At 38.8% G+C, this 13,901-nt stretch overlaps 1 protein-coding gene across 3 annotated transcripts; it reads right to left on the bottom strand.

The window, feature by feature from the left end:
• Positions 1-705: 705 nt before the first annotated feature.
• On the bottom strand, positions 706-13,823 carry AURKA (aurora kinase A). Of its 3 annotated transcripts, none has more exons than XM_026697468.2 (9): positions 13,519-13,823; positions 11,940-11,992; positions 10,637-10,892; positions 7,990-8,095; positions 7,302-7,493; positions 6,585-6,723; positions 3,174-3,322; positions 1,907-2,081; positions 706-1,558 (listed from the first exon to the last, which is right to left on the bottom strand). In XM_026697468.2, exons 2-9 carry the CDS (start codon positions 11,988-11,990, stop codon positions 1,367-1,369), a joined length of 1,260 nt encoding a protein of 419 aa, XP_026553253.1. In that variant the 5' UTR covers positions 11,991-11,992; positions 13,519-13,823; the 3' UTR covers positions 706-1,366. The 3 variants fall into 3 exon arrangements, with proteins under 3 accessions (XP_026553253.1, XP_087785105.1, XP_087785104.1); XM_087928979.1 differs by having other exon boundaries at positions 13,578-13,614; XM_087928978.1 differs by having other exon boundaries at positions 13,460-13,543.
• Between the last annotated feature and the right edge of the window lie 78 nt (positions 13,824-13,901).

The following is a 13,901-nucleotide window of genomic DNA, read 5'->3' as shown; positions in this document are numbered from 1 at the left end:
TAGTGACTTCAAACACTAAGTGACCAGTTGTTAAGTCAAGGAGTACCTGGATCAGGTACTCATAATAGTTTACAGGCAATGGGGAGGGGGGGGGGATTTCCAAACAGTGAAATGGTTGAGTAATGACAGTGGATAATAGTATTAGCAAACATAATAGGGCAGGCAAGTGGTCAATTTGAGAATACGGGAGGGGGCAGTTAGAAGCTAGAATTTACCATTTTTCTTGAGTTTGGTATGCTTTGATGTGGAATGTTTTATTCTTTAAATGATATTGTGCCTATTTATATATTTCCTACTGCAAAATGGCTGCTCTTGATTTGTAACCATTATAGTCAGAAGAAGCTTCCAGAAGCTACAAAAATCACACATTCCTACATCTCCCTGCTTAATAACCCACACAGCCCTGGGGACATGCTGGGATTGCCATCACAAAATGATGCTGTCATACAAAAGTACACTTTATGACTGCAATAGTTAGTTTCAGCAATCCTGACGCCAATTTTCATCATAACAACAGGATAACTTTGAGAATTTCCTGAAACCACCACATGCCAAAAGAGGGCTTGTATTTTCAGGATCAAGCATCATTCTGTTTATCTGAACTATACAGATAGCTTGAGATAAAATGTGTTATACATTTGTATAATTGTGAATTCTAAAAATGAAGTACCATTAGATGCAAGTAAAAGTGCTGCAGAATCATCATGATTTTGTAATAGTTTTACTAGTGCTTAAACGAATACATTATTTAAAAATTGATGATCAAAAGTAATTGTGAGAACTTACATTGAATAATTGCTCACTATCAAGGATATCTTACAAACAGAATATCTCTGGCCGCTAAATAAAGCAGTTAGGTATCCAAAAACAGTATGTCTGAAAGTACTGGGTTATTGTTTAGACTTTAAAGAATTTCCTAACTGAAGACAGGACAATGACTGTATCAGTAGCTCATACAGAAACAGACGCCATCCATGTCACATCACTGCACAGGTTATATAACCTTAGGGTGTTATTGCACCATTCCAACAATTTCATGTGGCTATCAAGCAGCAAGGAGGATCAACAGAATAGGAGCTATGTGTCTGAGAAAGTTCTGAACAAGATGTGCCCCAGCAGCTTTGAATCAAATGCACAAAGAGTTCAAGTATGTGTTCCAAATATTCAAACTGCTTTGAATGGAGGAACTACAAGCATTGCAGCATGCCTGTGAAAACTGCAGCTCAGACTTCATTGTGTTCATAGAGGTTCGTTGTGCAGGAAACTGACGTCTGTTTGAGACCAATTGTATGCTTCCTATATCAGCTGTCTTCCAATTGTTGCCATCCCTGCTTCTTGGGAAATGCAGTCAGCAATACTTATTATGCTATGACTGAGTAGTATTAGCAACAGTGGTTTCCACCATGTTACGCTTGGGAGATTTAGTAGAGTTTGATGTAACCCATGGATGTTTAAGCACATGTTCCAGTGGTAATCTCTGCTTTGGGTTATGCTTCAAGAGCTTTGAAATCAGATCCCGAGCTCCCTCTGTTACAAAAGGAGGAAATCTGTACTCCACCTTTAAACCAAAGAACATTACAATTACACACAAAGCACTGCATTCACTTCTTCCCATTGTAGAATCCAGGTGGAAAAAACATTTAGTTTGGCAGTAGCATATCAATATAAGACACTATCCAAACAATTGTTACTAGTGCAGGAACTGAACCTGAATTTGCCAGCTGACAAAAAGGTACTAATATGCTTGGTAAGTAAATAAAATTCTAATCCCTGAATAATATCAGGGAATTGTTAAGGCAATTTTAGGTTTCTCAAAATCTCAAAGGTTACTCTCTATATAGAGTGAGTAATGGATTACAAGAAAACAAAAATATAGGATACGTAGAGCTAGATAAATTCAACTTACCCTGGAAATGGCTCTATATGTATCCTGATAAGTTTCTGCTTCAAAAGGAGGCTTTCCTACTAAAAATTCATAACATAAGACACCAAGACTCCACAGGTCTACCGTTTCATCATGTGTCCTCCCTTCGATCATTTCAGGAGGTAAGTAATCAAGGGTGCCACATATTGTTGATCTCCTAGGATAGCAAAGTATAGATCAGTCAGCAAACCATGTTATTTATCTAAAAGCCACAATGGATGCTATTAATACTAATAATAAGCTACTCTGCTTATTAATACCATGTTTTAAGACATTTTATGAATGTTACCAAATCCTAAATTTTTCTGCTATCTCTATTCCAAAATGCTTGACATTTTTGAATGTCACAAGAAGCCATTCCTTTTTCAAACTCAAATTCAAAGTTGTTTTGTAGAACATGAAGCCCTTCACTGCTCGCACTTCTCTACATATAATCCTGACTTCCTTTTTATTGGACCTCATTTCCCATCTACCTTCTTGGATTCCAGGATCTTATCAGTATTATCTTGTTTATTGCATTCATAACTATCTTGCTGTTGATTTATCCTTCATAACTAGCTAGGCATGCTGGTGTGATATTTTGGCTTGAATTCTGAGTTAAAATGTTCCACTTTTTTATATATGCAATTATTACATTATTTTCTTTAGATGATTATATTTCATCTAAGTATCAGGTGACCAGAGACACTCAATATTTCAAAAATATACATTCTGAGATGTTTCACACAGTAACAACTCTAAAATTTTATAGCCATTGAATAGTATTTCAATTGCAAAAGGAACAGAATGGCATAGGAATGGAGATTATATTTTTAGAATATTTTTATCCCTTTATTATTTTTATAAATAACTCAAGGCACTGAATGTTCATACTCATCCCTCCTACTTTTCCCACAACCACCTTGTGAGTTTGGCTGAAAATAAGTGACCCAAATCACCCTGCTAGTTTTCATGCTTAAGGCAGGAATAGAACTCGGTTTCCTGATTTCTACTCTGATGCCTTAACCACTACACCGAACTGACTCTTGCCAATTTACTTTGGTATTCATCTGGAAAATATGGTTGCCAGCATTATAGTACGAACCCTACTTTAAACAGATTTTCAGTTAAGAGTTCTATCCTCAACTAAAAGAATCAGAAAGATTGAGCTATTTTGGTAAATTTTACTACTTCTAGAAAAGTACATTGTCTATTCAAATAATTCTAAGGCAATTCTACTCTCAAGCTTGAACATTAAAGAGTCTCCTACCTAGAAGATGGGGCATGCACAGACCATCCAAAGTCAGCAATCTTGAGCTCTCCATTTGATCCCAGCAACAGATTTTCAGGTTTGATATCCCTATGAATTACTCTTTTTGAATGACAATATAACAATGCATCTGCGAGTTCAGTCACATACTGTAAAAGAAACCAACATTTGCAAATATGGTTTACCAATTTCAATTAATGCAATGGAAGCTGATATGGCCAATGAGCATTTCTTATACTACTATAGCCACAATGATAAGACAATAATAAAAATAACTACCAAAAAGAACAGGAAAAGTACTACATTATTGGGTTAATCAGCAGGTCTCTACTATGAAATGTAAAGTTTCCCTTAATCATTATGGATGTGACCATCCTCTTAGTAGTCAGGTACCTGAAATGTCACCATAATTTCAGGAAGGCTCTGCCTGCGTTAGTTTAATTACAGAAGTTTGCTTTAATTCAAAGTTGCTCCAAACTTACTCCAAAAATTACTGTGGTTTCTCATGCTTACTACATAACTATTGGCCTTCATCACATAAAATGTTTGTAACCTTGTCCCAAAAGACTAAAAATAAATTAATGTACTTATTTTGTACTTTTCTGGCAAGCAAGTATTTGCACATTAAACAAAATTTGATAAGACCATAGAAGGTACATTGAAGACCTCTCCAATACTGAATGTTCTATCAATGACTAAGATGCATGTATGTCTGGAATGCACTTCTGGAATCTTTGACAAGCAGTTTCTGAAAGCGTAATATCTGTTCTCCCTTAAGCTACTGAAAATTGGTCAACATCCTTCTCAAATTAGCATTAATCCATTCCTCCACTCATTGCCACTTAACTCAAGTTCTTTGTAGAAGAACTTGACTTACTCTTTTTTTTCTTTTGCTAATTTTTAAGAGAAATTCAAAAAATGCCAAGTCTCCAAAGCTATATTTCCACTTTCCATTTTAAAAACTAATACATTTTTAGAAACCCTATGTGAAAGGTCTTTCACTAAGAAAAAAACCCTAACCATGCCATAAAGGGACAAGAAAAGCAGTACTCCCTTTGCATATACAAATCAGACGACCAGTTGAAAAATTTGCAACAGAAACATAGTATTCCCAACATTACATGAAGATAGTGAGGTTTACACTGAAAGCAACAACAGGATTGCCAATTAATTGGAAATGCAGAGGTCAAATTAAATCAGCTCAAGAATGAGCCTGTAAAGTTGCCTAGATATAATTTAAGTCAGGAAAAAAAATACAATATGGCACAAAAATCTTGAATCCACAGCCATTGGTAATCAACTTCTAACCCAAAACACTCACAGGGTACCAGATGAATTCTTCGTAATTTAAATACAACAGTCATTTTATTGTGAACTTCCATTCTTTTCTATAAAAGCTTAGCACATTTAACTTATTTTCCCTGTTAATTTCAGAAGTTTTAAACAAAACAGGCACACATTCTGTTGAGAGAGAAGTTCCCTGAGGATGGGCTCCATCATGAGTCCAAAAGTTTGGAAGAATAAATCCTGGTCCCAGTGACAGATTTGGATTGGATCCTGCAACTTTATCCTGAGAAATACACTGCTCAAAAAAATAAAGGGAACGCTGGTTCCCAACACAATGTAACTCCAAGTCAATCACACTTCTGTGAAATCAAACTGTCCACTTAGGTAGCAACACTGATTGACAATCAATTTCACAAATGGAATAGACAACAGGTGGAAAGCATAGGCAGTTAGCAAGACATCCCCAGTAAAGGAATGGTTCTACAGGTGGTGACCACAGACCACTTCTCAGTTCCAATTATTCCGGCTGATAATTTGGTCACTTTTGAATGCTGGCGGTGCTTTCACTCTAGTGGTAGCATGAGACGGAGTCTACAATCCACACAAGGGGCTCAGGAAGTACAGCTCATCCAGGATGGCACATCAATGCGAGCTGTGGCAAGAAGGTTTGCTGTGTCTGTCAGCATAGTGTCCAGAGCATGGAGGCGCTACCAGGAGACAGGCCAGTACATCAGGAGATGTGGAGGAGGCCGTAGGAGGGCAACAACCCAGCATCAGGACCACTACCTCAGCCTTTGTGCAAGGAGGGACAGGAGGAGCAGTGCCAGAGCCCTGCAAAATGACCTCCAACGAGCCACAAATGTGCATGTGGCTGCTCAAACGGTCAGAAACAGACTCCATGAGGGTGGTATGAGGGCCCGATGTCCACAGGTGGGGGTTGTGCTTACAGCCCAACACTGTGCAGGACGTTTGGCACTTGCCAGAGAACACCAAGATTGGCAAATTTGCCACTGGTGCCCTGTGCTCTTCAGATGAAAGCAGGTTCACACTGAGCACATGTGACAGATGTGACAGGGTCTGGAGACACCGTGGAGAACGTTCTGCTGCCTGCAACATCCTCCAGCATGATCGGTTTGGCAGTGGGTCAGTAAAGGTGTGGGGTGGCATTTCTTTAGGGGGCTGCACAGCCCTCCATGTGCTCACCAGAGGTAGCCTGACTGCCATTAGGTACCGAGATGAGATCCTCAGACCCCTTGTGAGACCATATGCTGGTACGGTTGGCCCTGGGTTCCTCCTAAAGCACGACAATGCTAGACCTTATGTGGCTGGAATGTGTCAGCAGTTCCTGCAAGACGAAGGCATTGATGCTATGGACTGGCCCGCCCGTTTCCCAGACCTGAATCCAATTGAGCACATCTGGGACATCATGTCTCGCTCCATCCACCAACGCCACGTTGCACCACAGAATGTCCAGGAGTTGGGGGATGCTTTAGTCCAAGTGGGAGGAGACCCCTCAGGAGACCATCTGCCACCTCATCAGGAGCATGTCCAGGCATTGTAGGGAGGTCATACAGGCATGTGGAGGCCACACACACTACTGAGCCTCATTTTGACTTGTTTTAAGGACATTACATCAAAGTTGGATCAGCCTGTAGTGTTTTTTTCCACTTTAATTTTGAGTGTAACTCCAAATCCAGACCTCCATGGGTTGCTAAATTTGATTTCCATTGATAATTTTTGTTTGATTTTTTTGTCAGCACATCCAACTATGTAATGAACAAAGTATTTAATATTTCATTCATTCAGATCTAGGATGTCTTATTTTTGTGTTCCCTTTATTTTTTTGAGCAGTGTATATATTTCCCTTCATTTACAAAACAGCTTCAGTTAAATTATCCCACTTGGCCTCTTAGTGGTGATCTGCTTCAGAGGGAGAAGCTATGAACTTTTCTACCTGACTATTTTTTTAAAAACTTATCTCTTAAACCAAAGCTATTCAGTATTCTCAGATTCAAATTGCTAGAGGAATAACCATAATAGAGCACCCATTTCCAAAGAGGGGTTGGGGGGAAATAGCCATAGTATTTCATACAAAAAGCATGCATTGCCATTTGCAAACCGTACAGTAGCTGTTCGTTGCTCATCAAACTTTGTAAGCTTCTGAAGTTCTTTGTAGACTTCTCCACGAGGTGCATGTTCCAAAATTAAGTACACTCTTGTTGCATCATGGAAATAACCATACAGCCGAAGAATATTGGGGTGCCTACAAAAGAGGCATATGTATTTTGAAACAAGACTGTTGTTCTTAATAAGGTAAACACGTCTATAACTCCCTCCTTTTTATATACAAGCGATAAACAGACTGAAGCCAAGCAAGCTGTTCAATGTGTTCCAAAAAAAAGTTGGGTCATGTTTTTCCAGCTACGGTATTTGAAAAAGTTTTGACAAGACTAGAAACCTCTGGAATGCCTCTGCAATACTAGCTATTCTCATCACCTTCTCCATTGGTCAGAAATGGCCACCTTGCAGGTTGAGTTAGAGCCTTTGAGTTGGTCTAGGAATGAAAGCAGTTGGCTTCCTAAAGGCCTTTATTTTATTTCTACCTTCAAAACCTGATAAATGGATCAAAAACCTCCCTCCGAAGCCATCTCTGTATAGGTAAGAGAAAGCAGAGAATTAGAATCCCTTCCCAGAGGTCTCCCCTTCTCACTTTATCTTTAATTCTGAACAATAATTGTACTACTAAATGTTTACTCTTTTACTGTCCTATTTTGGCAATGTAAGCCTTGTTTGCTGTATATGACCTCCAGACTACCCCTCTGTATTTTTATTCAACCTTACCGAAGATGAGACTGTATTTCTACTTCTCGCCGCAGCTGATGTTCTACACCTGCTTTTTCCAACTGTGCTTTAAACAAGACCTTCAGTGCCAAAATGAATCTGCTCCGTTTCTCTCGAGCCAGGTATACATTTCCAAATTTTCCTTTTCCCAAAGGGCGGCCAATTTCAAAGTCTTCAAGGAACCACTGTTTTCTATGTTTTTAAAAAAAGGTTTAGTATATAAAATAAGAACACTTTGTTCTCTCCTCAAAACTTGCAATTTGTATAGGACATTCTTATAAAGAACAAACTTTTTGTGGGGATAGGTTAGAGACACAGTAGGATAGGTAAAAGCACTTAGCTTCCTGAGGAATATAGAAGAAAATGCTCTCTTCAAAAACCATTTTAGGTAAGACTGCATTTACATAAATATCTATAGGTCTGCAAATGTTCTGACTTGAAAAAAACAACACAAAAATCACATAAAATCACAGGTGCCCAAAGATAATCACCCCACTGACAAGAAAAAAACTTATACACATTAACAAGAGTGGAGCTCATCTAACCATCTGACTAAAATGTCTGGGGAAACAGCTAGATCTTCAATCCTTTACATAAGGCTAACAGACTTGGATCCATCTGAATTTCCCAGTAAGAAGTGTGCATACCTTTGTATATATCCACCTACAGAAACAAAATAAGAACTTACCTTTTAGTTTCACTTTTTGATGCCCCTTTGCTCTCACTTTTTGAATCGGAAGCTCCTTTTGCCTCAGTTGTTGCAGCTGATACATCTTCAGTTTCAGGCTTTTTTCCTATGCATAGGAAAGTTAAATTTTCTAAAGCAAGCTCTGAAGTTGAAAAAATTGAGCAGTTTATTTAAATTGTTCCTCTCAGTGGCAGATTTGGGGGCGTGCATACTTTATAGATGATGCAGAAATTAAAGATGTATCATCTCTTTGTGTTTAGCCACAGCAAACCATTCTAGAAATATAGTTGCTAAGCAAATCTTGTGACCAAAGACACTGAAAATCGCTTGGCTGTTGTTATCTCATACACACACACATACTTTATGTAAGGATTAACACTTTTAAATTAACACTCTTGCCTGGCAATTTTATCTCTATTCTACTTATCTTTAGAAATTATGTAATACCATACATAATCAAAATAGCTGTGGATGAATATCTAGAACAGATGGAATATTTCAAATATGACTGGCAGGCTAGCAAGAAACCCTTAATTATTTAGAATTAAGGGTTTCTTGCTAGCCCACCAGTCATATTTAAGATATTCCATCTGCTCTAGATATATGAAGAAAGTACTCTATGTTTAAAAGATAGGACCCCTGCATTAAATAATCTGTGTGTGTCCAAGGCTACCATTGGATGAGAAAGACTAGATAGGATCTTATTACATATGGATGTACTTGAGGTGTATTACTTTTTCTGAATAAGTTATTCCCCTTTTAGTATTTATGTCTCTTGTGGATAAGGGTTGTAACATTTTCTGCCTCTAAATAAGAAAATGCCAATTTCAAATGTGCTCATAGCCAAAATTTTGACACTTTGGAAGAAGTTTTCAGCACCAGCAGGAGGAATATTTCCCTACTAAGTAATTCAAGAAGCCATCTCTAACCTTCCGTTCAACATTTATGCAAAGATCTTACATAGATTCAGTTTTCACGATCCATGCAGTTTTAACAATCTTTTAACTAATGATTTTGCAAATATCAACATTTAAAAATGAATCAATATTGCAACATGAGTAGATACATTACCAAGATAGCATTATTCATATTTCTGTGTATTTACAAATATTTAGTAAAGAGAATGCAGCTTGTTTTAAGACTATCTAACTTCATGGTTAAACATTTAAATACAGGTGATCCTCAACTTATGACAATTGAGCCCAACATTCATGTTGCAAAGTGAGAAATTTGTTAAGTGAGTTTTGCCCGATTTTACTTTCTTGCCACAGTTGTTAAGTGAATCACTGCAATTGTTAAATTAGTAACCCAGTTGTCAAGGGAATCTGGCTTCCCCATTGCCTTTGCTTCTCAAAAGGTTGCAAAAAGTGATCCCATGACCCCGGTACACTGCAAACCGTCATAAATCTGAGTCAGTTGTCAAGCATCTGAATGTAAATCACATGACCATGGAATGCTGCAACAGTCATAAGTCTGAAAAATGGTCACAAGTCACTTTTTTCAGTGTTGTTGTAACTTTGAATAGTCACTAAGCAAACTGTTGTAAGTCCAGGACTACTTGTATTGTGTTTGTTAAGTGAATCACATGGTCATCAAGCAACTATAACTTTCCCCATTGACTTTGTTGGAAGCCAGCTGGAAAGGTTGCAAATGTTGATCAGGTGCAGTATCCAGGGATCACTGCAAACATTGTAAATATATGCTGCTCCCCAGATTTTGAATACATGACTGCAGGGACCCTGCAACAGTTTTCAGTGTGAGGACCAGATATTTGGCAGCAATGCTGTAACCTGAAAAGGTCGCTAAGCAAAATCATAAATTGAGGACTACCTGCACCAACTCATACTAATCAATTTTTTGTAGATTTTCATTTGAATGCATACAGCAATTCCCTATATTTTCCAATACTGTTTTAAAGCTTCACTTTTTGTTCTTTGTCATATATAGATAGTCCTCGATTTAGGACAATTGGGACTGGAATTTTCATTGCTAAGTGATATAGTTATAAACACAATCACATTGCTTAGCAAAGTGAATCCTTGAAGACCCATTTGCTGTAATTAAATGAGTGCCAGTCTTTACGTGAGGCATGAACCAGTCACTAGGAAAGCCAGCAGGAAGTTATAAGTCCCAGGCTGATTGACAGGCAAGTGGCTGCTGTCAGGTGATAGAGAGAGTGGGATGCAAGATGTCTAGAGGCACTGTGCAGCTCAGGAAGGGTGTCTGTGGCCAGTATGGCATAAGTGCAGAAGACCTGGGGAACTGCATGGGCAGAACCTTATCCCAGTAAGCTGTGATCTTCCATGCTGGCTTCCCCATTGGCTTTCTAAGGAAGCTATCAGGAAAGATTCCAAAGGAGATCCCACGATTGTAGAGTGCTTGGAAATCAGTTGTAATCTGAAATATGTCACCAAGTGCATAGATAGTGATTACGTGACCATGAGGACATTGCAATGTCAGTAATTTCAGTGACCAATTACAAGTTCCTTCATTCAACTACTAACAGTCACCGAATTAGTGGTCTTAACTGAAGGTCTACATGTATTGTAACCATCAGTAGATTTTTCAGATGATGATGATTAGAAATAGCTTGAACAGGAGTACTTGCTGTTATAAAGTTAAAAATAAGTGAAACAGTAGCACTTACCAGATGCAGAAGGCTGCTGAGAGATTATACCAGGTTTATTTGGACCGGAGTTCCGAGATATTGGTTGAACTGCAGATGTTGGTCGCTGCTGACTTGTGTAGCTGGAACATTTTGGATAGGTAACAGCAGGTTTCTGTGCCTGAGACTGAATAGGCACTCTCTGGGGTACATTTGAAGCAGAAAGAACACGCTGTGATTGAATTCCAGTCCTCAGTGCCCGATTCTGAGTCATCGGAATCCGCTTTGGACCATCTACCTGATTTTTTAAAAAAAATAAATACACAGCTTTGAACAATTTTAGGCACCTAAGAAAAAACAGAAGTTGCAACATTTCTTAGAATTCAGTTTTCTCCAACATAAAACCAGTAGTTTTATGTGCTTCACTACGAAACTATGTGATCGGGCTTAGTTTTGGGGGAGGAAAATAGAAGGGGAGGGGGGGGGGAATTCTGCCTACCAGCATCCATCCATTTCTAATCATTCATCTATTGTCCTGTCAGTGTGTGAGGGAGTTGAGGGCTGTTTGGAAACTGAAACAGTATTTGCTGTGTAAGCAAGGAGACAGCAAGGCGCCTGGGCGTGGCTTAGCTCAACTGTTCTGTACTAAAACTAGTTGCTGCTGTGAAACTAAAACTGAAAGTCCTCTCCTCTGCTTGTGTTTTGCAGTTGGAACAGATTTATTATCAAGCGGGGAGGGGGAGAACTCCTTAGCATCAGAGCATGTTAATAAAAATATACAAAATACTAATGCTCTGGTGGTCATTTTGAAAAATCCTTTCTTAGTGAGCAACTAGAAGCCAAGAGGAACATACATGTCAAATTTCAAGTTTGTAGGCTTTACGTTCTGGAGATTTTGTGATGATGCGTGAGTGGTATTTCACTTTTATATATATAGATTATAGGGCACTGGTTTTGCCCTATAGTTTTGGAAGTTCATAGTCTAAAATAGCAAAATTTTACTACTTAACTCACAACTACAATTATGAACAGAATTTCGGTCATAAATCATTGGGGGTCAGACCATGTCACAAGACCAGATTTTACAATCATTTTTATGAAGGTTGTAAGTCCAGCTTCTGTGATAATTAAAAAAATGATGTAGTCAGTAAGTGAATAATATGGTCATAAGTGCAAATCCAACTTAACCAATGGCAATCACTTGAATACTGGATGCTGCAATGGACTGTAAATTCAAGTTCATTGACAAGTGTCCAAATTGTGATTACATGACTGCGAGGGGCAGTGCAATGGTGAAATCTAAAATGGCAAGAATTACACTATTACACACAAAGGGTCACTTTACCTTACTGTTATGTAGGTGTCCATTCTGGTTTTCTTTACTCGTTTTGTCCATTACTATATTGGGGAACAAAAAATCCAGGCATTTGTCATATATAACGTAACTAAAATGTTTTGTCTCTCATATGCCATCACGCTATTTGAAACTGTCACTTCAATATTTTCAACCTATTCATATTAATAAACCCTTGGAAAAATTAAGTCATCATACTGCATGAACACATTAATTTAAGGAAGAACACATTAATTTATGTGATGCACAGTACAATATACATCAAACAGGCAAAGAAATGCAGTTTATTTCTTAGAGTTATAAAAGCATTTCAATAGCATAAACTGAACAGTTTAAAAAAGCTTTATAATTGTGCTCTCTCTGAAAGCTACGAAGGCAGATGCTTATTCATGGCAATGTATATACCTGTCATAAATGTTTAGATTTTCTTCTGGAACAAGAAAGAATAGATGAAGAGACATAAAATTACCAAAGTTTTGAAAAACACAAGCCTCAGCTCATGTTGGTTTGTCTGGATGAATAGTTTCATAACTTTTATTAAATATACTTTTCAGAAAAGCCATCTTGTCTGTCTCGCAGATATTTTAAATCATGGAACCACGATATAGTACCAGTTGACTCTCAGTTGGAACTCAGCATTTTTTAAAAAGAAATTTGCTGCAAAATAAAACACCATCCCACCAGTGGTGGGATTCCTTTTTTTTTTTACTACCGTTCTGTGGGCATGGCAGGAGAAGGATATTGTAAAATCTCCAGTCAGAGGTTGTATTTGCCTGTTTTCCGAACTACTCAAAATTTCTGCTACTGGTTCTCCAGAACTGGTCAGAATCTGCTGAACACCACCTCTGCATCCCACCCCCCAAGAATACCTCTGGGTTCCACAAAGACTTCAGAGGAATTCTTAGAAAACTAACAATGCTTTGATAAACCAGTCTGTCTGAAGAGCCTGTTGCACTAAATGCAGTACTCTTCAGAGAAACATAGGCATTAGAATCCATCGTTTTTCCAAAGAGCTTTTTTTATTTATATAAAAACATGCATTAGCAGTCTATTTCCTTATTATTCCCTCCTTTGCAGTGCTGGTTCTTTTTTCTTTTTTTTAAAGCAACTCCCAAGAAAATTTAAATAAGGATTAGCTCCCCTGCCTTTAGAGTTAAAAGCAGTTAAGGCTAAAGGGCAGGCCAGAAAAACGAAAACCAAGTCTCAGGTAACATTTTAAAGGAATTGAAATGATACTTATTCCAACGGAAGCAACTTTTTATCATTGGCAAATCATTTGCAGGACTGATTTAGGACATGACCCCATCCTCGCCATATTTTTCACCTTGTAATGGTTTAATAACGAAATGCCTACATCCCACGATGTTCCAAAATACTAGTCCCTATACCGGTTAGAATACAACTACCACCCTCCTCGGCCATTACACCTATTTTATGAGAAAACTCATGGAAGCTACCAAACGGGTGGGCTCGAGCGCTTAGGAAAAAGCTTCTCCCCACCAGCACTTTACAAGGCACCCTCCGCAGCCCCGCCATCCACCAGTTCGCCCTTCTTTGACGGCCCGCTCACCTCCGCAGTCCGTCTGGCAGCCTCCACCGCCGTTTGAATTCAAATGCCCGCCCGCCTACCTTCAACGCCCTTTAAACCGCCTGCGCGTTCCGATTGGCGAGTCTTTCCCCTTCACTTCAAGACTCTCGATCTCTCATTGGCTAACTCCGTCAACAACACCCGCCCCTTCCTAACCGTTTGAGCTGAGTGAGGACACCAGTTCCCATTTCCAAGCAAGCTCGCTATCGCTTTAGCTGCTTTAGAAAGGCGGTGGAGGGGAGAAGGAGCGTATCGGGCATTTTTAAGTTAAAGGCGTACACTGCGCTAATTACCGAAACAGGCGCATGCGTTAAGTTTGTCATGACTCCGCCGGGGGGCGTTCGGCCTCGCTTTTCCTCAACGCA

Source organism: Pseudonaja textilis, chromosome 3 (assembly GCF_049901715.1).
Source record: "Pseudonaja textilis isolate UNSWEBS1 chromosome 3, rPseTex1.2, whole genome shotgun sequence".
In the NCBI taxonomy this organism is placed as follows: domain Eukaryota; kingdom Metazoa; phylum Chordata; class Lepidosauria; order Squamata; family Elapidae; genus Pseudonaja; species Pseudonaja textilis.
This window is presented reverse-complemented; position numbering and strand designations above follow the sequence as displayed.

Coding starts and splice junctions, on each gene's coding strand:
- AURKA (XM_087928978.1), bottom strand. CDS start 13,484: ATGGCGGGGCTGCGGAGGGTGCCTT. Junction 3,323..6,584: donor ATGAGCAACGAACAGCTACT/GTACGGTTTGCA, acceptor TTTCTTTTACAG/TATGTGACTGAACTCGCAGA. Junction 2,082..3,173: donor GTGCATGCCCCATCTTCTAG/GTAGGAGACTCT, acceptor TTGCTATCCTAG/GAGATCAACAATATGTGGCA.